The sequence below is a fragment of the Cucurbita pepo genome, chromosome LG05 (genome assembly GCF_002806865.2).
Source record: "Cucurbita pepo subsp. pepo cultivar mu-cu-16 chromosome LG05, ASM280686v2, whole genome shotgun sequence".
NCBI lineage: Eukaryota > Viridiplantae > Streptophyta > Magnoliopsida > Cucurbitales > Cucurbitaceae > Cucurbita > Cucurbita pepo.
Genome location: NC_036642.1, coordinates 1,510,978 through 1,533,964, shown reverse-complemented (window position 1 = coordinate 1,533,964; position 22,987 = coordinate 1,510,978). Strand labels below are relative to the sequence as shown.

The following is a 22,987-nucleotide window of genomic DNA, read 5'->3' as shown; positions in this document are numbered from 1 at the left end:
CCCCAAAACAAGTGGCAGAAATGCGAACAACAAACCTCCACCGTCATCCTTGGCAGCACCGAGAGATGCAGGGCTACTACGACGAAGAGCAGAATTGGGAAGAGACTTAGACTTAAGAGAAGACTTGGGATGGGAATTAGGGGAAAAGGGCTTATCGGGCTTAAGAGAGTTTCTAGAAGTAGCGCCATTTCTATAACCAGTACCCCCAGAAGCAGCCATTGCAAAGAGGGACAGAAGGTTTGGGGAAATGGGTTTAGCAGGACATTGAAGAATGGCGTATTTTTGCTTTCAGAGAAAAGAAAAGAGCAGAGAAGAGAAGGCGGAGAGAAAATTTGAGAGAAAGAGAGAGAAAAGGAAGAAATGGGACCCAAACGAAGACCCAAAATGCTGAAAGCGAAGCGTGGAGCTGCAGTAACAGGCGGTAGAAGTGGAAGTGGACCTAATCGTGTGGGGGATGTGATTCACACAAATCCGGTACCTTTCTCTCTACCTTCGCCCTATGGATTCAACAAGAGAGAATAGGGAGTTCAAGAAGAAGAAGAAGAAGAGATTGAAGATGGATCATGTAGACCAAAACGACGCCGTTTTTAGTGAGAGTATTGCACCCGTACCCGAGTCTTACTCTCACCAGATTACTTCGTGAGAGTATTAACTAACAAAACGAATCACGTCGTGTGACCATTAACATCATCACGCCGTTCCGAATTTACCATTTTGACCTTTTGACAGAAAATTTTATTTTCTTTGTTTAGTAAAATTAAACCATCACAGTTTCAATTTTAAAATTTTATAAATAGTTCCAATTAAATTCTAATTAATTTTTCAACACTAAAATTGTTACTATTATTAATTTAAAAACAGTCAAAACTCTCAAACTGCATTGTTTTTCGTGCGAAGCAGTGCCAAAATTGACATAAAAATGAAGGGTTTTAATTTTCATGAAAATCAATGCTACTTTTTATTATAATAATTTGTCCTATTTTGTCTAAGATGCTATTTCATTATCCTTAAATTTGTCGTATTTCATGTAACATCCTAATTGACTTTAGTTGTGTCAAAAGAATATTTTCAGACTCTTTCTAAACCTTCTAGAGACATTTAGATATTAAAAAAAAAATTAAAAAAAAAAAAAAATCTAAAATTCAACTTAAAGCAAAAGCAAATTTGATTTCCGAATCTATATATGAATGTCATGATGGCGCTATAACATAGTTGGATATATATTTTAATTAAAAACTTTAGTAATGGGGATAGAATTTGGAAATTTATAATGTTCCATGAATTTGAATTTAGAATTAAAGTGAGTGTGTGAGAGAGACAGAGCTTTTGCATGAAAAAGTAAATGCAAAAGACATTTTCTTCTTTTTCTGCTCTCTTTCTTCAAGAACATGCACAAAATTTGAAATCAGCTGCTGCCAAAACGCCCAAACTTACTTAAATTTACCCTTCATTCAACATAATGATATGTAAACGATCCATGGTTTAGCTTACATATAATGAAAAAGATAAGAGAAAATGAATGTATCCCTTTATAACCCAAGAGGAGGGGCCTCACAATCTATTGTATGGCCCCTCAAAATCATTCTTGGAGTACTTTTATTGCTTAAATTTGATGTTATTGGTTTGTCATCCCACTCCAATAATTCTAACCCATAGGGACTACAGGACAAACAACAAGAACTATAACAGGAAAAAATAAAATTCAGTCCATCAAAATAGCCTTAACCTTAATGGAAAAAAATGAAACAAAACCATATAAATCAAATATATATATGATATAATGTGACGTACTTGATACCAACTTTATGTATGGTTGGTGTCGAACTTTAATGTAAGTTAATGCCATGAAAGAAATTGAAAAATGGAGGAGAAAAATCTTAGGAGTTGATACTCACTGTTAATCACATGGTGGGTCTGAAGCTTTGGTTGGATTAAGGTACAATGATAATAATATTTGGAGGCAACAAAGGTGGGAAGCTCAAATCATCAAGTGCCCAAGTTTTTTTCCTGCAAAATTTTGATGGTTGAAAAGGCTCTATCTAATCTTTACCTACCATTGTTTTTAATACACATGTCTGTGAACAGAAATAGGAATCCAAGTCAGAATGAGGAAAGAAAATAATTTTGTTTTAAGATAAAAGGGAAGCCTTAGCAGCCACCAAATAAGGTGGTTAATAGGTCTAATTAATCAAGGCCAAGTGTTTGACCTTTCAAAATTTATTAAAATTCTTGGAGCTAAGAACTTAAAATCTTATAGGAATGTCATCATCCTTACATATGCTGAAACAGGAATTGAAGACAGAGTAAGATTCCATTATTGATGCTGAGAATACAGAGGAAGTAATTGAAGAGAGTGAAAAATGTAGCTACAGAATCTTGTTTGTGTGTGTGTGTTTGTATTGCAAGTTCATCAATGATCAAACCAAAATAGGTGACACCAATGCATATCGTCTATTTGTTAAAGTATATTAGGCAACACCTTTTGGTAGAAGCCATTACCGAAGCCTCTCAAGATTTTTTCATGTTAGATTCTTTGAATGTACAATGGGTTTGAAAAAGATGAGCAGCCCCACACCCACAACACTCTTTATCAAGAAAAAGAACCAAAAGAGAAACGAAACTTCGCTACTTTTCAAATTTGCTAATTGCTTTAGGACATATTTGAAAGTCATTTCAGACCTGATGAACATGATTTTAGTATCTGAATAAGAAGAATGAAGAGAGGGAGCCATAGAGAAAGTGAAAGAACAGAGAGAGAGAGAGGACAGGTTGTGCTCCACCATTTGCAGACCTTAAGCATGCAGCTGCCTAATATCCACTAAATGAAATGGGCAGCCTTTTGTTATTGGTCACTTTTCTTATTGACCCAAGCTGTTATCCCTTTGAGAAAGTTGCAGTTCAGGCCTGGTGGTCCGTTTAAAATGAACCATCGACCTCTAAATTTATGTTCATGTTCATCCTCAATCCACAAAGATTAGCTTTTTTTGTGGTGACATGCCTTTATTGTTGATAGGAGGAGTTTGAATTTTGACACACAGACTTTATTATTGGTTTCTATATCATTCAATAATGTATTTTTGTGGAGGTCTCACTACTTTTATGAACTGTGTTGGCTACCATAACAGGTGGGATAAGGCTTTGTGGAGTTGTTGATTGAGTGCACATGCAATGCAAACTCTTGCTTCATTGCTTCTAACCTCTCATATCATGGTCTGAATTTGGGACATTCTCTTAACTCATATGCCTCCCCCCCCAAGAAATAAAGGTGCTTCCTTTTTCTTTTCTTTTCTTTTCCCTTTAAGCTTTGGAGAGATGTAGTGTTGGATACTCCTCAACACTTTCAACCATTTTCCAAAAGTTGGAAGGCGACACTTTTCTTTATGCTTAAAGGAATTTGAGTCAAATAGGAGAGGAAAACTTTGGTTACTCCTTATCTTTGGTGTGTTTTAAAGTATTATATGATATTGAATGTTGTGCGAGTACATAAATTTGAGTTCAAGTATTGTAGGATTAGATGATCGAGGCATTAGCTTCGAGATGCTAGTTGGCATCTATTGAGCTTTGTCAATGGAGGTGAAACATAATAAGGGGAATGGAGTTGAGTTTAAGGTAGACCATGTTGCAGCAAATAGGTATCCATCCATAATAATGTGGTACCTCAATCACCAATTTGAAAGAGAAATTCCAACCACTGCTATTCATTCTTCCAATAATCGACCCTCACTTTTGAAACTTTTGAACACTCTTTCAATATTACTACCTTTACTCTCATCTATTCAAATCATTTATTTCAGAATTACAGGTTAAATTCCAACTGTTTTCAACTTTTCAAATTGTTTTATTTACTTTCTAAAAATTTTAAAATATTTTATAAGTTTTTAAATTTTAATTTTTTTTTTGTCTATTTATTTTTTATAAACTTTAAATGGTGTTTAATAAGTTCTTTAAAGTTCAACTTTTTGTGTTAAAAAAATTCATGATTATTAAAATTTGATGATTAAATAGATATAAATTGGCTCACACTAGACTAGACTTATAATTGTAAACTAATAACTTGCAAATGAAAATGGGCAATATCAAGGAAAGTAAAAGTTGAACAAAATAATGAATAATAATGAATAAAAATGAAAATAAAATATGAGCACTACCAATTAAGGAAAGAAAATATCAATTTGTGATATAATTGATTCACAACAGGAAAAGCACATTCATCATACATGGAAATTTCAATAATAGAAAGTCATAAAAATGTTAAATAATAAGACAAAATATTATATTAAATGTGACTAGATTAATTAGATGCAAGCGTATTTTGGTAAGTGAAAAAATATAACAAATGCTTAGAAACTTACCATTACAAATGATAATGTTAATGTGGGACATTTGTGAAATTGAACCATGAAAACAACCTGTACATCTGTGAAATAAGGGCATAGAACAACTTATCCCCCCCTTAAAAAAAAAAAAAAAAAAAAAAAATGATAATCTTGGTATATTTTTGTTATCAATCTCAAACAAAATAGTCATGGAACACTAAACCTTGAGAAAGTGGATCAAGGATCATCACCATGGCAAAAGTAATTTCCACAAAGCAAAAGATTAAGAACATGTTCCACTGATTTTAAAATTGACATAATCACTATTTCCAACTGGATCCAAAATAAAAGAAGCACCACTTTCGCTTCAGAATTCAGAATTCAAATGGATTGATTTCATGTCTGATCAAAGAAGGTTCATGAAGAATGTTTGTTCATCTTCAAATTCATAAAACCACTGCCTAGGCTTAACAAACACTGGGGTGAACGAAAAGGATACCAGAATCGAAAGGAATCAAACTACATTATTCACCATAGTTGTTCACTTCCCAGCAGCAAACCAAGCAAGATCTTCCCCCCAAATCCCCCATGAAACCAACCCAAATAAACAGGGACAAAAAGGAACCAAGAAGACGAATAATAGCAACAAACCCACTAAAAATTTACCAAGTTCAGAGCCAAATCCTTCTCAGAACCTCTCGACCTTGTCGGCCTTCACCACGGGATTGGCCATGGCGATCTCCTCTTGCCCATCACTTCTGAAGTCGTAACAGCAATCGTGCTTCTCTGGGTACCGGTGAGTCCCACAGAAGGTTCCCTCACACTTGCACTTGAATCCCATCAATCCCACTTTCTTATTGCAGCTCCGGCACCGATTCGGAATAGCCGGCAACGGCGATTTGTCGGAATTACAGAGAGAAATTCCTGTGGAGGACGACGCCGAATCTAAATCCACTGATGAATCGGAGAAGACAACCGGAGCATTACCTTCAGACGGCTTAAGTATTTTGGACTGAAGGGATTTCTCCATCGCTGCTTTTGCCGAAGCCGCTTGCTCGGCTTTGATTCGAGAGTCTCTGTAGCACTTTGAGCAGAGATTCTCCGTTCCGGCCGAACCAAAGAAGCCGCAGTTGTTCGCGCAGAGCTTTGGCTCCGACGGCTGGTAGCTTGTGCCATCGCTCTGTTCTGAACCCATGGTTTTCCTACGCGCTCGCTTAAATCCGCTGTAATTTCAGGAAAATAGCACAACGAAAATTCGACGTTAGGATTATGATAGAACTTATCTGTGATCGATTCCCTTTTTCATCTTCTTGCTTCAAAAACCCTAATACTACCAGGAAACCAATAAGGTTCAATCAACAAAATTCACAAATTATGAGCAAGAGTACATCTAGATAAATTCCTTGAAAATCCACAACTCGACAAGTCTTTCAAGAATCGCAACTCGCAAAGAATCGCAAAAACATTGAAATATAACAAAACGAAAACAACCATGTATGACAATGATCAAGGAACACAAAAGAACAAGAAAATAGATTCAGAAGCACGGAAAAAGTAAGAAACCAAAATTTTCTTCCAATCCAAACAAAAACGAGGTAGATTAATCGGGTTCAACCAAAGTCAAAACAGCAAATGAAAATCCACACCTTATCAGCCAACAAAAGATCGAAGCAACTCAAAAACTGTAAAACCCTCCCTCTCAGAAACAATTTCGATTGAGGGGATAGAACAGAATCAAAGTCTGAGGAAACCCACGAGAGGAAAGAAGAAAGAAAGAAAGAAGAGGAAGAAGAAACGCAGAGAAAAACCGATTATGTTGAGGATTTTGAGGGTAACGGAGCGATACAGATGAATTACCAATTCAACAATCTACCCCCTTGTTTATCATTACTTCCACGGCGCCCTCTTGGTTTCCATGTCGGCGCAATGCTTCAGTACGACAGATGTACATTGTACTCATTTTTTGAGCCGTTCAATTGTTTCGTTATCCTCACCACGACACTACTCATTTTCATTGGACGGCTCAGATGATCCAGTCCGTGATGGTTGCCTTTCTCTGAGAATCTTTTGTGATGATTGCTTGGCGAATACGAATGGGCCTTTTGGTAATTTTAGACGGGATTTCTTTTTGCAACAGAATTAAATATTAACAATAATCTTTTTACCTTATTTTTCTTTTTTCTTTTTTCCTATTATTAAAGCAGTTTTAAGAATATCAAATCTTATTCCAAAACGCATGTAAAGAATTTGGGATAATGAGTACATGAAGACAAAAATAAAGAGTTTTAAATTATTTTCCTGAATGTATAATGAAATAAAATAATTTATCATGATTATTTGCAATTTTCAATATTATTATTTTCATAATTCCAAAATGTTCGCTACTATTTTTGGTGGTAGTTAGGGTCCACCATAATGAATCATTGATTCGATTCTCTCTCAATTTCCTTAAATATTTTTAATTAAAGAAATAAGCCGGGAAAGGAAATACATTATATACTATATTATATTAAAATCAATTCGTGTCCCAATTCTTGAAATTGCCACGTGTCGATATTTTCATATAGCTTCCCTCCCTTGATGATTACTTTGGGCCCGAATATTTAACTAATCCAACCCAATTCCAATAGTAGTTGGGCCAGAAAGGCCCGGTGGCCCAACTCGCAGTAAGCCCATCCAAACGTACAAGGAAAGGAATTTGGGTTTTGAAGTGTAAAAAAATTAAATTATAATGGGCAGTGGATATAAATGATGTGTTGTGCACCAACCGGAACAAATGTACTCACAACATCGATGAACGAAATTACACTAGGAGACATCTTACGTGGTTCGGAGAGAAGAAACTCCCCCACGTCCACGGGTAGCAACTAGTCACTAATAAACAAAGTGTTACAAGTGAATACATCACTATCACATTGCAAAGACTCTCACCAACATGTCACCCAAGAAATACAATGTGACACACAAAACTCCCCCAAATCCTGATATCACTCGTTAAGAATGGAGGAGAAATTTCTCATACTATTGAAGAATGAAATTGGCTATTATATAATGTTAAGGGAGAAATCTCTCGTACTATTGAATAATGAAATTGGCTATTATATAATGTTACAAGGGAGAAATCTCTCGTACTATTGAATAATGAAATTGGCTATTATATAGTGTTACGGAATCAAATCTTTGATATGACTAAATCTAATTTAAATAACCAATCAAATCTAATCCAAATAACCAATCAAATCAAATTAAAACTGGTTGAGAATTTAGAACCCGACTAAGATAAGTAGCAATAAGAAAAATGAAAATGATTGCATTGCAATAGAGTAGATATTGGTGATCTTGCTTTGCCTCGACACTTCATCCAATTCTTACTCTCTTCGTGATACTCATTTGAAGCGAAGCTTGTCGAGGCTACTATCACCGCACCTATAATGCTCACGTGACATACAGCACTGAAAGAGATGAGCCTTGAACTAGAGCCCCCATCGCTCTAAAAGCAGGCCCAAATATTTGCATAGAGAAAGGTGGTGTGTGTGTGTGTCATGATATTACCAACATGAATGAAATGGGTTTGAGTTTGACAAGATTGATACTGAATGAACCAAGGAATAACGCCAATTACACACTTAGTGATGCATAGCATCTCATCATTAGCGTGCATGTGATTGCCCATATATCATTTTTATGAGAATCTAATAGGAAAGGAACATACATACTTGAAGGTGAAGAACAGTAATAATAATAGTAAAGAAAACTTCACCAGCCCTTCATTAGATTGTTGACTAAGCCAATAATCTGAGCTCCCCTTCCCCCCACCCTCTTCATCTCATCATTTTTTGGTACAAAAGGCAGTGGTGGCGGTGAAGGAAGTAAGGAAACAAGGTGCAGGCTGAGGCTTTGTAGTGCCTCTATTCTCTTCCTCTCTTTTATATTGGACCAAAACCAACCTCATTATTTCAACTTACAATTATTGGGTACTTGCGTGTAGACAGCAGTAAATCGAGAAATCATACTCATTCCAGGTGAGAGATCTCATTATTTATAAGGGTGTTGAAACCTCTCCCTACCAAACGCGTTACATGTGCTCTTCCTATATAAGTTTACCAACTGCATAATTCAACTACGAACTACAATGGGACATCCAAGTTGTGAATATGTATATAACCCAAAAACTGAAACAACAAATTTAAGTTATTGGAGAGGCAATGAGATCCAAGTTGAAGAAATCATTATAATTAAGCACAAATGGTTGAGAGTTCATGGAAAGTGGGGCAGTATTCTACTTTTAGAAATACAAATCTGTATGTATAGATATTATTGTATATATTAGTGGTGAAAGGGAAATGGAAAAAGTGAGTGAGAAAATTAAAAAAAAAAAAAAAAGGGTATGATTGTTATGGAAGAAGAAATAGGGAGAGAGGCATCATTATGAACTTTGATAATGTGGAACCAAAAAGGTCATTGCAAATACAGTCATACACAAATATACAAATTAGCATCATACCTTCATTCACTCACTATGTCCTCAATGAATGCTCATAACATACTAACCCAACTATATGGCCTCCCCCTATGTCCTCAATGCTAAATTTGACTCTTTACATTTTCTATTCAAACCCAAAATAATGAAACACATAAACCCCGATAAGAAAGCGCTACAAGGTCGCATCTTTCGACAACCAATGAACTCTATTATAACGAAGTGTGGTGTAGTGTGATGTAGTCGAGTTTTAAAGCATTTCTTGACAGACACTAATGTAAAAGGACGCACGATGAACAAACTAATGTTGTTATAAGATAGTGTGATAGAGTCGAGCTTTTAAGCCTCTCTCGACAAATGTTCATATTCAAGTTTAAGAAACGCATGAATGAAACGAATAGACTAACCNCATCTCTCGACAAATGTTCATGTTCAAGTTTAAGAAACGCATGAATGAAACGAATAGACTAACCCAATACAAATGTTTTAAGGTAAGAAGTAGATGAATGAGTGTAATGATCCCATTATAAGAAAGTGCGGCCGGGTTAAGCTTTGAAGCATCTTTTGACAGAATGAGGCGAGAAAGCCCATTATTAGGTAGTGTCAAAAGGCACTAGTAGTTAACGATGTCCATGGCTTTAGCCACAGGACATAAAGAATGCTTAATCACAAGTCCACCACCCATTATTATCACTACAATCTGCTTTCACCTCTCTTTCCCGTGAGTCTACACCCTCTATATAAGTATGAGCTTTAGTCCCACACATTCCCCTGCAACTTCCACACTTTATTCTGCTACAAAGGAAACCAAAAGCTAAGAAGCTGCATAGAAGAATAATGTGCATCACTGCAACACAACGCATTCTGTTTCATCAAATCCATACTTCCAAGAACAGGAGACGTTTAAAAAGGTCCAAACTTCAAGTTCAGAGGCTTTCCAGGTTGCTTTTTTACAAAACCCCATTTCAAAATTTTCATGTTTTTGGGTGACTTTTGTTTCATTTGAAAATGATGCTTGCTTTTATTTTAGCAGGAGGAGATCATTTGAAGAGAAGCAGGGGAAGGATATTGAGCTGAAGAATCTGCAGCTGTATTTGGAGAATCAAACTATAATTGAAGAGAATGAGAAGCTGAGGGAGAAAGCTAATATCCTTCATCAAGAGAACTTGGCTTTAATGACTGAGTTTCACAAAAAATTCCCACATTTTGATCAGAGAAAATGATGGGATTCATCAGAGGGTGACATGGTTTTATCTCTTCCTTTCTTAATGTATTCGACTCTTTATTCAATATATGTGTGCACTTTGTCAAGAACACAAACTAGAGAATCTTGAAATGGAATCAGATCATAAGAACACAAACTACAGAACAAAAATGATATAGGATCAAGATATCAACAATGTTCAACTCTAGCTCTTTGGCATATGTTTGCTTAATCAATCAAGTAAAAGGAGAGAATGGTTATGATTCAAACATGCTTATGGCTATCAGAGGTGCCAATATTGCTTGAAAAGTTAAACAACTGATACATATTTACAGAACAATAATTTCATTTCAAGTATAAGATTTACAAGCTTCGGAAATTCTCCGAATTCGGTCCATAACAATAGGTATTTCTTTATCAATCAAAGTAGTAAAACAGAATCCGAACCATCCTGGCTCAATACAATTACAACAAGAGCCAGGAATAACATGAACTTTACCTATATCCAACAATTTATCCCAGAGCTCAACTTCTCCTTTCTCGCTGTAAGAACGGATTAAGTTGCCCATATCAGCCCAGCAGTAGAATCCTCCATTGCTCCTCATGTATTTGATGTCCAGTTCCTTCAGCCCTGCAACAAATTTACTATTCATTTCTCCAAGCCTCTTTCTATTGATCCCAATGAACTTCTGGATGAACTGTGCATCTGAAAGCATAGAAGAAAGGAGGTTCTGAGTTATGGCAGAAACAGATGAGAATCTTGCCAGCTTTCCAGCAGCGGCCAGGATATTCTCATTCAAAGAGTAGATTGCAGCAACTCTAAAACCAGGAAGTGACATGTCTTCAGATAGGCCATACGTAATATGGACTCTGTCTCGGTCGCTATCTTCTAAATCGATCATTTCAGCCATGCTCACAAACTCTTCACTTCCATATGTTGATCCAACAAATATTTCATTTGATATTATGTGGATGTTTTTGTCCCTGGCAAAATCCAGAAGTTTGTAGAGTGTTTCTTTATGAAGTTGATTTCCAACAGGAATTGAAGGGTTTGAGATTATGATTCCACGAACTTTAAGGCCACGACTCCTTGCCTGGTGGAATGCTCGATCCAGAGAAGTTATGCTTAAACTGAAGTTATCAGCACTACGACAGGGAACAGGTACTATCTCCACCCCAGTTCGCCATTTTACATCATTGTCAAGACTGCATTTTGTGATTCAGAATCTCAATTGATATTCTTAGAAACCATAGTTCATGAAAGAGGAACGAACAAGTACCCGGGGTAATATGGTGTAGGAACAAGAAACGCATGTCCCGCGTCTGCTATGCAAAAGCAAAGTGTTTCGATTGCAGAGCTCACTCCATTTGTAAATACTATTTGTGATGGGATGAACGAAACAGAGTTCCCTACAGCTTGAGACATGAAACTTGCCACAGCCTGTGAGAATTGGAATATCAGAGGAGATGGATGCTTGACAAGGTAAATCTTTTGAACAAAAGTACATTCATTATAAGGAACTTCATATGGTTCACACCAATCAAATGCAAAGTAACGCACAAGCATATGATGGCGTTCAAACATACAATACACCATGTTGACCATTATGCTCTTTGGAGTCAACTTTGTGCTTCACTCATTGAGATCTCACCACTTCATTCACAAAATTTGCATTACCCTGACTAAATTTAATCTCTAAACACAACAAAAACAGAGTTTTTCAAGTCTCCAAAAGCCATATTCATAGATCATGCTAAGAATAACAATCAAGTATGTAGATAAACAGAGGATGAAGGCTTTAACATGAGCGAAGGCACACATCAAATAAAGTCATCGGCAATTGAAACAACTTAGAAACTTTGTAGCAGAGAACACAAATCCAAGCATGTACAAGAGAACAAAAATCAGAGCCGTTCAAAATTCTTCATACAGGCAAGTGGCAACCCAACTGATTCCAAAATATTAATTACAGAGAGAAGACAAGGAAATTTGATTACCAGTTTCAAATCCATCAATCCATCTGAAGGCTGGTAGCTAACAGTCCCAGCTACACTCAGCTCATTATGATTCCCTACTCCTAATATGGCATCCCTTCCATTCTCCACTAGCCAATTTTGCACCAAGTCCGACGACAACTTCATCGTTTAATTAAACATCCACATTCGTCAACACAGAAACCGATAAACAAAGAACAGAAAATTCTTGCTGACACACATTCAAACGAACAAAAAGCATAAAGCCACCCACCTTGTTCTCAGCAATAGAAAGCTGAATAATCCCCGTCGGATTATCCAATTCATCAAATGGGTCCTCAAAGAACTTTTTCATTCCAACGAAAATAGAAGATTCCCCAACTTTGGCAATCGAATTAGCCCGACCCGAAACGCAGACCGGCCCGTTCGACCTGGACGAGAGGAAGGTCCGAGACAATGTTCGAGGCAGAGTAGAGAGCTCCACGGACTGATTACTCGACGGCGACGAAGAATTCCCCGGAGAGTCCACCTCCGGTGAAGATGGAGGATCCTCGGTTGCCTCGGACCGGTTTCGTTTCAAGTAGAGCTGAAGAAAGTAGAAGAGAACGCAAGGTATAAGAGAGCCCAAAACGACGCCGCCGCTTCCTTGAACTATGCCCTGCAGAGGCACTATAACTCTCATGGCGGTCCCTCCGCCGTCGCTTGTGGTGGGTTCTCCTTCTTTGTTGGATTTGGAATTCCGGTTCCGGAAGAATCGGGTATGGGTCATTGCAGAGTCATTTCAATTGGCCGGAGCCGGAAGAGAATCTGCCGCCGGCGAGGGACGAGGAGTTTCTTTCACCGGACAGACGCGCAAAATCCCGGCGGCAGACTCGAAGAGTACAATCGACAAAATTGAATTATTTGAAGTTTTTATTTTTCCGAAAAGAATTTAAAAAAATAAAAGAATTTATAATGTATTTTTACATTGGGATTTTCCGCGCGATTCTAATGGCTCCAAGAATGTTTCTTTTGAAGGGTTTCCGATTTTACCATAATACCCTTTGAGTAATATTATAATTTGCGAAATTTCTTTTTGATTGAGAAAGAAATTGGCTCTATTATATTTTAGATAAACATAAGCTACCTCTATTTTCAACCATCCTTTTTTTTTTTTTTAATAATTATTTATCCCATTTTGCTAAAAAATAATTGTTTAAAAATGGTATATTATAATTAGTACAGAATTTAAATTTTGGATTTACTATTTCACTCTCTAAAAAAGATAACAATTATTTTCATTTTGTTTTTAAATGCTCTTTTTATTGAAAAATACTGAATTATAAACAAATTGGAAAATGACCCAATTAATGCTAATAGACTTATATTATAAATCAAAGGTAATACCCTTTTAATAATGAATAAATAAATAAAAAGGAAAATGTGAATTGAACATGTTCCCTAATATAACTATGTACCATTTTTCATGTGTAATACAAAGGGTATTAATTTAATACCCATGTGGAAGCCACAAGAGCCCAATCAGCCAAATTAAAGCAAGGCAAGCCAGCCAAATATTCCAAAACTATATGTTATTTTTAAAATAAAATTAATAATAATAATTTTCTTTTAATTGCCTGTTTATATTGAGAATTTTTTAAATACGGAATTGATGGTGACAAAATTGAGCGCCAAACTCAACCACAATCTTAGGAGAATTTAATTGGGCGTTCATTTATGACGAATGCATGGGCGGATGGGATCCTTAGTAACATTATGAATAAAGTTTTAAGTATTAAACAAATTGTTACAAAATTGAGGAAACACATGGGGATGAAAATTTAAGATAGAGGAAGAAAAAGAGAGAGGGAGAGAGAAGCATTAGGTTAGAGGAAAGTGTGGAGATGGTGAAGCTTAGGTAGGGAAAGGGAAAGGGATTTGGATGTTGATGTTTGAGGCCAAGAGAAGAAACAGATCAAGTTTCGTTAGCTAATACAGATGTGTTTCAACTCTCAATCATATTTCATCCTATCCGTTGTTGTTGTTGTTGTGTTCCTTGTGTGTTTGGAAATGGATTATGATAAAGGGTTGGAGGACCAAGTTTGACTACCGTGCTTGGGCTCACCGGATCAACCTCTTCTTCATTGGGTACTCACTAAATAAGCCCATCTCCCAATACAAAGAAGAAGAAAAAAACCCAAACATAGATATTCAATTCTTTTTTGTCTTTTCTTAATACCACCTACATATGGATCGATAATCAAGAGGTACACTCCAGTTGAGCATGGTTGGCATATTTAATCCTTAGTTTATGGACATACATATGATGTCACAAACAAACCTTAAAATATAAACCTCCTTCACCCTTTAACCATATAACCATGTTCAGTAAAGATGACACGCTTGTTAGCTGGCCAATCTATCTTTTTCTTGTTGTGTCGGGGCATGGCCGGGTGGACCCAACAAATGGTGCATATAAATACCCACTAAGCCAAAGCAGCCTCATAACTAAACTGCTCTCAGCTGGCCGACCAACACCGTAGCTGCAAAATGCTCAACTTCTCTCATCTCTTCCTCTTTCTTGCTTTCTTTTTGGTCCCTTCTTCGGTTGTTGCAGGAACCGATCATGTCGTGGGGGATGATCAGGGTTGGAACCTTGGAGTCGACTACTCGTCTTGGACTGTTGGCAAAACGTTTTTTGTTGGAGATAATCTCGGTGGATTCTTGCACCCTCACTTCTTTACTTTCTCCTTAATTATTCTCTTCATCTTTTCTTGTTTTCATCCCAAGTATACCAAAATAAATAATAATACTGTATTTTAATCCTCACAATAATTCTCCACAATGGTATGATATTGTCCACTTTGAACATAAGCTCTCATGGCTTGATGTTAAGAATCACGACTCACTCCTAATGATCTTCAACAATCCTCCCCTCAAACAAAGTACATTATAAGCCTACCTTGAGGCTTATAAAGCTCTCGAATAGCCCCTTAATCGAGGCTCGACTCCATTATCTGGAGCCCTTGAACAAAGTACACCATTTGTTCAACACTTTAGTCACTTTTGACTACACCTTCCAGGCTCACAATACTATGTTAGAATCTCCACAATTGTATGATATTGTCCACTTTGAGCATAAACTCTCACGACTTTACTTTGCGCTTCCCTAAATGCCTCAAGCCAATGGAAATAGTATTAATCACTTGTAAACTCACTATCTTCCACTAAATTAACCGACTCACTCCCAATAATCTTCAATCCCAAACATTATATATATACCACCCTTTTCAAAATGTAAATTTCATTGGGACAAATTTTGAGGTTTCCTTTTTCTTTTTGTTCTAAAAGATGTGATTTTTTTTTTACAGTATTCAAGTATAAGAAAGGGGTGCACAACGTATTGGATGTTAATGTAACGGCGTTCGCAGAGTGCGCCGCACCTACAAACCAAACCCCGCTCAAAACTGGAAACGATATCATTCCATTGCGACGTCCTGGAACCAGATGGTTCATATGTAGCATTGCCCGCCACTGTCAGTCAGGACAAAAGCTTGTCATTTTCGTAGACAACCCACCGTCCAACGGCGGACAGGCTTCTCCCCCGCCGTCGTCTCTTCCCCTGGCGCCCATCTCTTCTCCAACGCCGCCGTCGACCTCTGCCCCTCCTCCTTCAGCGCCTGCGCCTAGTCAGAACCAAACTACCCCACACTTGCCAGTTCCAACTCCAAGCGAAAGCATCCCACCATCGCAGTCGCCTGTTCCCAGTCCGAGCCCCACTGCTCCACCGCCATCCGGGTCTGCCTCGAAAGCCGCTATTTCCGGGCATCTTGGGGTTTTGGCAGTGGCGGTTGGCGCTCTGGCTGGAATAATGACATAATCATGGATTGAAATTTTGAGTTTTCTATATTGTATGAATGGAGCTGCCTCTTGTACTTCTCTTGCAGCTGCATTGCTGCTTATTGTTATTAGAATTTAAATATTTCGGCCTATATTTATTTCGTAAATACACTAAAATAATTCTATTATTTTGATTTTAGAACAACACAAATTCTTCCTTAATCACGATGCCTTCATGTTACACTATCAACGTTGACGCAGCATTACATTTATAACTTTAATTCAAATTTTGAATTATATATATATTATATGGAAGATTTAAATTTCTAATAATTAAAAAAATAATATTTTTAGGAGTGGGTATTGAGCATATTGCATCATGAAGAGGGGCTTTTCACTGCATTTTTTGTTTTTTAAAATTATTATGATATATATATATCAAATTTGACAAATAAAACAGGTACTACCTAATATATTTAAATTCAACTATGAATTTAATCCAAACGTCACGAAAAATGCTCAAAATCAATAATACAAAATACTTCAACTTAATTAAAAATATGCAACAGGATCATATTTTATTTGTTGCATTTGATAAATTTTGTACTCTAAACATCAATTCTAAAATAAAATTTCAAAATTAACATTTTTAGTGTTTTAAAATTTAAATGAGACTTATATTTTATTTGTAAATTATCTAAAAACCAATGAAAAAAATGAAATAAAAAAATGCTGTTTGTAAGNTCAAATTTGACAAATAAAACACGTACTACCTAATATATTTAAATTCAACTATGAATTTAATCAAACGTCACCAAAAATGCTCAAAATCAATAATACAAAATACTTCAACTTAATTAAAAATATGCAACATAGATCATATTTTATTTGTTGCATTTGATAAATTTTGTACTCTAAACATCACTTCTAAAATAAAATTTCAAAATTAACATTTTTAGTGTTTTAAAATTTAAATGAGACTTATATTTTATTTGTAAATTATCTAAAAACCAATGAAAAAAATGAAATAAAAAAATGCTGTTTGTAAGCATATTATAAACTCATAGAGAGGTACTTCTGATGAAACAATGCATCGCAAGACACAAGCTCTCACAGTGCTCTTTGTAAACATCTACAATCAATTTTCTAGGCATTTGCATTGCGCTGGCTTTTGTATCCTTCCGCCAGCCCACGGCCAGCCGTCAAAAGCCCTCTTCTTTTTGTATCCTTCCGCCACCCACGGCCGGCCGCCAATGGCCGGCCCTCCATTTATTCTCCAATTCTCCGCACTCAACAAGCATATCTATAAATACCCACCAACCCAACAACCAGATACTCCCAACTACAGACGCGAGCGATTTCAAAGCCCAACAAATTCGAGCTCCTTCGATGGCGATCTCCACCTCTCATCTCTTCGTCTTCCTTTCCATTGCGGCCATTTTCGCCCCTTCCGCTTTGGCCACCAATTACACCGTCGGAGATGATGCTGGTTGGAAGGTTGGTGTCAATTACACCGAGTGGGCTCAGAACAAAACATTCTACGTCGGCGATAATCTTAGTAAGTCATTTTTCAAATATTTTCAGAATATTAATAAACTAATTTTTGTATCAAAATAACAAATCTTTTATTAATTTTTTTTTTCTTTTTCTGAAACAATTAAATAGTTGTCGGATTATTTGTTTTTTCCCCTTGTTTTCAGTTTTCAAATACCCAGCGAAGGATGACAACGTATATGACGTTACCGGCGGCCAGTTCCACAATTGCACAATACCAACTGACAAAAATGCAACGAACACTGGACACGACGTCGTTTCACTGACTCAGCCTGGAAGAAAATGGTTCATCAGTGGAAAAGAGGGCCACTGTGCAAAAAATCAGAAGCTCGTCATTACGGTCATGGCTATGGCTCCAGCCAGTTCCCCACTTCCCGGCGGATCCAGCTCATCTCCACCGCCTCCGCCGCCGCCACCACCGGCATCGGGAGCCACGAGAGCGGTTATTTCCGGAAAATTTGGGTTGGTCGCCATGGTGGTTGGCATCCTTGGTCTGATGATCGCTTAGAATTGACCGGGGGGATTTCAGTTTGACTGATCTATTTTATTATTTTGCAATTGACTGTTTGATAATTCCATGTTTGATTTATGTTTGTTTTGGATTTTGGGTTTGTTTTATCCAAAAATAAAATTGAGAATAATTTATTGATTGGAAAAGTAGCATTTAATAAAACAATATGTTCAAATATAATAAATAATGAAGAAAATTATACCCAGAAATAGAANTGAGAATAATTTATTGATTGGAAAAGTAGCATTTAATAAAACAATATGTTTAAATATAATAAATAATGAAGAAAATTATACCCAGAAATAGAAATAGATCTGAACCGACAAAATAAAGCCTTAGATCCCTAAGAACTACATGAGATTAAAAGAATGGGGCATGCAATTGGGTGACCATCTTATCCATATTCCAACAAATCCATAAGAACACAGCTGTAAAAAAAAACAGCACAAAAACTTTACTCTCTCTCTCTCTCTCCCTATATGCTCCAATCAATTAAAGTCTTAAAGTGACAAAACAAGATCCAAAAGCATAATTCTTTCCCAAACAAATTCAACTAATTCTCTGGAAAATCCTTCATATCTATTAATCACTTTATACAATTCCATTTTAATTCTATAGATAATCCTTTTTTCTCCGATCAAATTACAAACCCAAAGCCAAAAACATGATGTAATTATATAATGAATCAAAGCAATTAATTTTTAACTTTATAAAATTTTAAAAAAAAAAATAAATAAAGACAATAAATCTTCCCCTTAATGCGTCGTGATCTTGGATCTCTTCTTCGCCTCGCCGTAAATCACCACGCCCATCACCGTCACAGAAAATCCGGCCATTCCCATAACCGTCACCGGATTCCTGAATATCAGAATCGACACGACGGCTGCCACGGCCGCCTTCGCATTTCCCAGCACCTGCAATGTCAAAGCACTTGTATGTTTCGTCACTAGAAAATTGGTCAAGTTCACCAAATACGCCACCGTTGCGTTCCCAACCAACAGAAATAAAATCCAAGGGTCTTCCCGAGCTTTCTCCGCCGTGATTGCCGCTACATTCCCTTCCACGTAAAGCGTAACTGGAAGCAGAATCCCCGCCGCCATCGGCGCCATAAACCGCAGCAGATTCATGGAGTGAAGCTTCTCCCCTTCTGCAGTCAGCAAAATCCCCTGCACCACCGATTTCAGAGCCCGACCCGCCGTCGAACCCACACAGACCAAAAACCCAAAAAAGTGAAACAGGGGCTCGCTATTACTCGCCAAAACGATCCCAAACACGACAGGCAAAAGCGCAAAATAAACCCCCGCCGGCTCCCTCTTACAAGTGATCAAAAACGCGAAAATGGCTGTGAAAAAGGGCGTGGTTGCGCCAATCGCTTGGTTGAAGGAGACCGGGAGGTAGCGAAGGGAGGTGTTGCCACAGACGACAGAGAAACAGAAAATGGCGCTGAGTGCGAGGATTTTAAGGAATTGCCTTCGGGATTGGATCTGTTGGGCGGGTACGATTTTGAGGAAGAGGATGGAGAGATAGCTGTAGAAGGAACAGGAANTTGGTTGAAGGAGACCGGGAGGTAGCGAAGGGAGGTGTTGCCACAGACGACAGAGAAACAGAAAATGGCGCTGAGTGCGAGGATTTTAAGGAATTGCCTTCGGGATTGGATCTGTTGGGCGGGTACGATTTTGAGGAAGAGGATGGAGAGATAGCTGTAGAAGGAACAGGAAAGCATGTGGAGCATGGTGAGGAAGATGGGGAAACGGAAGCCATAAAAGCTTAGGAGGTACTTGTTGAGGAGAAGGACGCCGATGTTGGAGAGGTACCAAGAGAGGACGATCAGGGCCGTTGAAATGGCAGGGGATCGGACGGCAGGAGGACCAGCGGTTTGAAAGTCGAGGATGTGATCGGACGACGTCGGATTCGGGTTGCTCAGACGGCGGGTGGCCCAGGTGGGTGCCTCCCCCATTACGAAATGGAGTTTTTCTTCTGGGATCTCTCTCTCTCTGTCTCTCTCTCTCTTATGGAAGCTGTAGAGAGAGAGTGGAAGAGAGTGTCGATTTTGGGTTGACACAGTAGAGCGAGTTAGTGAGTGAGTGATGGCAATGGGAATGGGAATGGGAAGAAGATAAGGGGGAAGATGGTACGGAAGTAATCGGAGGGTGGAGATTTATTTGGAGGAATTAGAGTGTCGGTGAGACAGACGTGTATTTGTAGTCAAAATAATCCCTCTGGCCTCTACTTTACCCTTTTCTTCTTCTTTTTTGTTAATTAAATTAAATTAAATTAAATTAAATTGAATTGAATTGAATTGCAACCATATTTCTAACATTTGTATCTATTCATTATTAAAATGGAAAGTAGGGAATACTATTCCATACGGTGGCTGATTGGGATTTGTGTTGGGAAGGAAAAGGCTCCACGGCGGTGGTGGGGTTGTTCCACAGACAGATACCAATATTTCATTATTGAAATTTCATATGAACTTTGGGCTAAGAACTTGTGCCCAATTATGGGCTTCGCATTATTTGATGGGCCTTTCTACGCCACAACGGGAAACATTTCCATATCACTTGAATGAACTGAAATTACTATGAATCCCACCAAACAAATACAGAGAAGCAATTTCAAAAAGTCTTCGCCTCAAATCCCACATCTCCAAGTCTGATTGGATGAATGGTGATGAAAAGAAAACAAGTGGATCAAATCACAAGCGAACCATTTATATTAAATTTCTAATTTGTGTTTTGATCTTTCATGATTATCGAGTGAAGAAGATGGAGTTTCTTATCTTCGGTTTCATAATCTGCCTGATTTCCACTTTCATAGCCCTCCGTCTGATTCCGGCGAGAAGAAACCCCAACCTACCTCCCGGACCACGACCTCTTCCGATCATTGGGAATCTCTTGGATCTTGGAGACAATCCCCACCAATCTCTAGCCAAACTGGCCGAGTCCTATGGCCCAATCATGTCGTTGAAACTCGGCCAAGTCACCGCCGTCGTCGTATCTTCCCCGGAGACGATTCAGCAAGTCCTTCAAACCCACGACCATTTCCTATCTTTCAGAGCCGTTCCGGATGCTCTATCGCCTTACGACCACGGTCAACTAGCTTTCCCATGGATTCCCGTTTCCCCCACTTACAAAAACATTCGAAAAATCTGCAACACCCATCTTTTATCCCCTAAGACTCTCGACGCCAATCAAAACCTCCGCCGTACCAGGATAGACGACCTTCTTGCTAACATCCGACGAAGCGCTTTGAACGGCGAGGCGGTGGATATTGGAGAAGCTGTGTTTACGACGACCCTTAATTTGATTTCTTATTCGATTTGGTCGGTGGATTTGGCGGACCCAAATTCTGAAATGGCCAAACAATTCAAGGTCACCATGAGAGGACTGATGGAAGAAGCTGGAAAACCAAATATTAGTGACTTTTTCCCTGTGCTGAAGAGGTTGGACATGCAGGGTATAAGGAGGCGCATCACCGTTCATTTTGGAAAGATGTTTGAGATGATCGATGGGAAGATTGATGAACGGTTGAAGATGCAGGAATTGCCCGATTTCAGTCCTAAAAATGATATGCTACATCATCTTCTCAACATGAGGGAGGACAACAACGAGATCCCCCTTGATAGAAACCAAATCAAACATTCAATATTGGTGAGGAGCACTCAATACTCTGTTTCTATTTCATTGGATGCATAAATAATATTTGAGTTGGAATTGGAAATGGTTGTAGGTGTTATTTACCGGAGGAACAGAGACGACTACATCAATCGTGCAATGGGCGATGACACATCTTTTGAAGAACCCAGAAACTATGGTGAAACTCAAAGAAGAACTCTCGCGAGTGATTGGGAAAGGAAATCCAGTTGAAGAATCGCACATCAACAAGCTCCCCTATTTACAAGCAGTCATCAAGGAAACGTTGCGCCTGCAGTCTGCGCTACTTCTTCCTCGTAAAGCCGAATCAGAGGTCGCCATTTCGGGCTTTACAATTCCAAAGGGTACCCAAATAATCGTCAATTTATGGGCCTCATATAGAGACTCCAGTGTGTGGGAAAGCCCATATTTGTTCCTGCCAGAGAGGTTCTTGGACTCGGCCTCTGATTCCAAAGCCAGAAACTTTGAGTTCATCCCATTTGGTAGTGGGCGGAGAATTTGCCCTGGACAACCATTAGCCACAAGGATGTTGCATTTGATGGTGGGTTCGCTGCTTCATTGGTTTGATTGGAAGCTTGAAGAAGGAGTAACGCCAGAGAATATGAACATGGATGAAAACTTTGGTATTACTGTGGAAAAGGCTCAACCTTTACGAGCTGTGCCCCTTCTAACCTAATTACATTTCCAATTTCTTTTATTCCGTAGTCTGTTGCTTATTTATAGCTTACTCAAAAGTTGGAGTTGTATGGAGTATGCACGCAGCTTATTTATAGCCTTGTATGGAGTCTGCAGCTTGTTTATAGCTGTATGAAGTCTGCAGTTTGTTTATACCTTTACCTTAATCACATGGAGTCTACACCTTATTTATAGCTTAATCAAAGGTTGGAGTCTGCCTTTATTTATAGCTTAGTCAAAGTTTATATACACCTGTATTTTTTTTGTAAATGACATATAAAATTGGGTAAATAACATATAAATAAAATGTCATAAATAATAAATAGTTATTTACCGTAAAAAGCGGTAAAACTATATACGGCAGATAGTTATATATTATATCTGTTAAAACTATATATAATAGGCTAAATCATAATATATCCACGTAACTTTGAAGATGTAGTTTCTATCATTTGTAAAATTATTTAGTGAGTCTTATTTCTTTGTGTTCATCTGAATCGAGTGTGAGTTGTTGTGCAATCCCAACACATCTTTCTCTTTGTCGTTATTGTTGTTGTTTGTCACCTGGAGAATCGTATTGTTGCTATTTGTCACCTGGAGAATCGTATTGTTGCTATTTGTCACCTGGAGAATCGCGTTAATGTAATTAAAAAAAATTGCCTAAATCATATGACATATGAATAAGAACGTTTGTGGATAATTATTTGATCTTTTTGGTTTTAACCTTATTTCTCTCAATTTCTTAATAACAAGATTCAATTTTGTTATAAAAAGAAAAAAAAAAAAAAAAAAAAAAAAAAA

The 22,987-nt window shown here is 37.7% G+C and overlaps 8 protein-coding genes and 1 long non-coding RNA gene across 12 annotated transcripts in view; 5 read left to right on the top strand and 4 right to left on the bottom strand.

Annotated features, from left to right (window-relative positions):
* The window catches only part of LOC111794916 (kinesin-like protein KIN-UA), a 7,526-nt gene extending 6,959 nt beyond the window's left edge, over positions 1 to 567 (bottom strand). The window contains exon 1 of one of the 2 annotated variants that reach the window (XM_023677111.1): positions 36 to 567. In XM_023677111.1, coding sequence (XP_023532879.1) covers positions 36 to 219 — 184 coding nt within the window. In that variant the 5' untranslated portion in view covers positions 220 to 567. The remainder of the gene's footprint in view (positions 1 to 35) is intronic. The other variant, XM_023677112.1, reaches the window with a different exon arrangement.
* Positions 568 to 4,599: 4,032 nt separating this feature from the next.
* Positions 4,600 to 6,314, bottom strand: LOC111795505 (zinc finger A20 and AN1 domain-containing stress-associated protein 1-like). Of its 3 annotated transcripts, none has more exons than XM_023677971.1 (2): positions 6,174 to 6,314; positions 4,600 to 5,539 (listed from the first exon to the last, which is right to left on the bottom strand). In XM_023677971.1, exon 2 carries the CDS (start codon positions 5,509 to 5,511, stop codon positions 5,005 to 5,007), a length of 507 nt encoding a protein of 168 aa, XP_023533739.1. In that variant the 5' UTR covers positions 5,512 to 5,539; positions 6,174 to 6,314; the 3' UTR covers positions 4,600 to 5,004. The 3 variants fall into 3 exon arrangements, with proteins under 3 accessions (XP_023533739.1, XP_023533737.1, XP_023533738.1); XM_023677969.1 differs by having other exon boundaries at positions 5,963 to 6,280; XM_023677970.1 differs by lacking the exon at positions 6,174 to 6,314 and adding an exon at positions 5,963 to 6,167 and having other exon boundaries at positions 4,600 to 5,646.
* A 3,261-nt stretch (positions 6,315 to 9,575) lies between these two features.
* LOC111796094 (protein LITTLE ZIPPER 2-like) lies at positions 9,576 to 10,112 on the top strand. The gene is made up of 2 exons (XM_023678785.1): positions 9,576 to 9,737; positions 9,830 to 10,112. Exons 1-2 carry the CDS (start codon positions 9,634 to 9,636, stop codon positions 10,017 to 10,019), a joined length of 294 nt encoding a protein of 97 aa, XP_023534553.1. The 5' UTR covers positions 9,576 to 9,633; the 3' UTR covers positions 10,020 to 10,112.
* A 214-nt stretch (positions 10,113 to 10,326) lies between these two features.
* Positions 10,327 to 12,918, bottom strand: LOC111794748 (probable aminotransferase ACS10). Its single transcript, XM_023676880.1, has 4 exons — positions 12,249 to 12,918; positions 11,999 to 12,136; positions 11,281 to 11,441; positions 10,327 to 11,206 (listed from the first exon to the last, which is right to left on the bottom strand). The coding sequence occupies exons 1-4, from the start codon at positions 12,741 to 12,743 to the stop codon at positions 10,351 to 10,353; spliced, it is 1,650 nt and encodes a 549-aa protein (XP_023532648.1). The 5' UTR covers positions 12,744 to 12,918; the 3' UTR covers positions 10,327 to 10,350.
* Positions 12,919 to 14,334: 1,416 nt separating this feature from the next.
* Positions 14,335 to 15,833, top strand: LOC111794982 (chemocyanin-like). Its single transcript, XM_023677202.1, has 3 exons — positions 14,335 to 14,422; positions 14,571 to 14,669; positions 15,325 to 15,833. The coding sequence occupies exons 1-3, from the start codon at positions 14,335 to 14,337 to the stop codon at positions 15,831 to 15,833; spliced, it is 696 nt and encodes a 231-aa protein (XP_023532970.1).
* Positions 15,834 to 17,182: 1,349 nt separating this feature from the next.
* On the top strand, positions 17,183 to 17,920 carry LOC111796231 (stellacyanin-like). The gene is made up of 2 exons (XM_023678991.1): positions 17,183 to 17,351; positions 17,494 to 17,920. The coding sequence occupies exons 1-2, from the start codon at positions 17,183 to 17,185 to the stop codon at positions 17,853 to 17,855; spliced, it is 531 nt and encodes a 176-aa protein (XP_023534759.1). The 3' UTR covers positions 17,856 to 17,920.
* Positions 17,921 to 18,390: 470 nt separating this feature from the next.
* LOC111795913 (probable sugar phosphate/phosphate translocator At1g12500) lies at positions 18,391 to 19,992 on the bottom strand. The gene is made up of 2 exons (XM_023678554.1): positions 19,516 to 19,992; positions 18,391 to 19,342 (listed from the first exon to the last, which is right to left on the bottom strand). The coding sequence occupies exons 1-2, from the start codon at positions 19,813 to 19,815 to the stop codon at positions 18,614 to 18,616; spliced, it is 1,029 nt and encodes a 342-aa protein (XP_023534322.1). The 5' UTR covers positions 19,816 to 19,992; the 3' UTR covers positions 18,391 to 18,613.
* LOC111795914 lies at positions 19,193 to 19,462 on the top strand. Its single transcript, XR_002815269.1, has 2 exons — positions 19,193 to 19,252; positions 19,426 to 19,462. It is a non-coding gene; the product is annotated as an uncharacterized LOC111795914 (long non-coding RNA).
* Positions 19,993 to 20,484: 492 nt separating the features above from the next.
* Positions 20,485 to 22,386, top strand: LOC111794811 (geraniol 8-hydroxylase-like). The gene is made up of 2 exons (XM_023676962.1): positions 20,485 to 21,508; positions 21,588 to 22,386. Exons 1-2 carry the CDS (start codon positions 20,519 to 20,521, stop codon positions 22,185 to 22,187), a joined length of 1,590 nt encoding a protein of 529 aa, XP_023532730.1. The 5' UTR covers positions 20,485 to 20,518; the 3' UTR covers positions 22,188 to 22,386.
* The last annotated feature ends 601 nt before the right edge of the window (positions 22,387 to 22,987 follow it).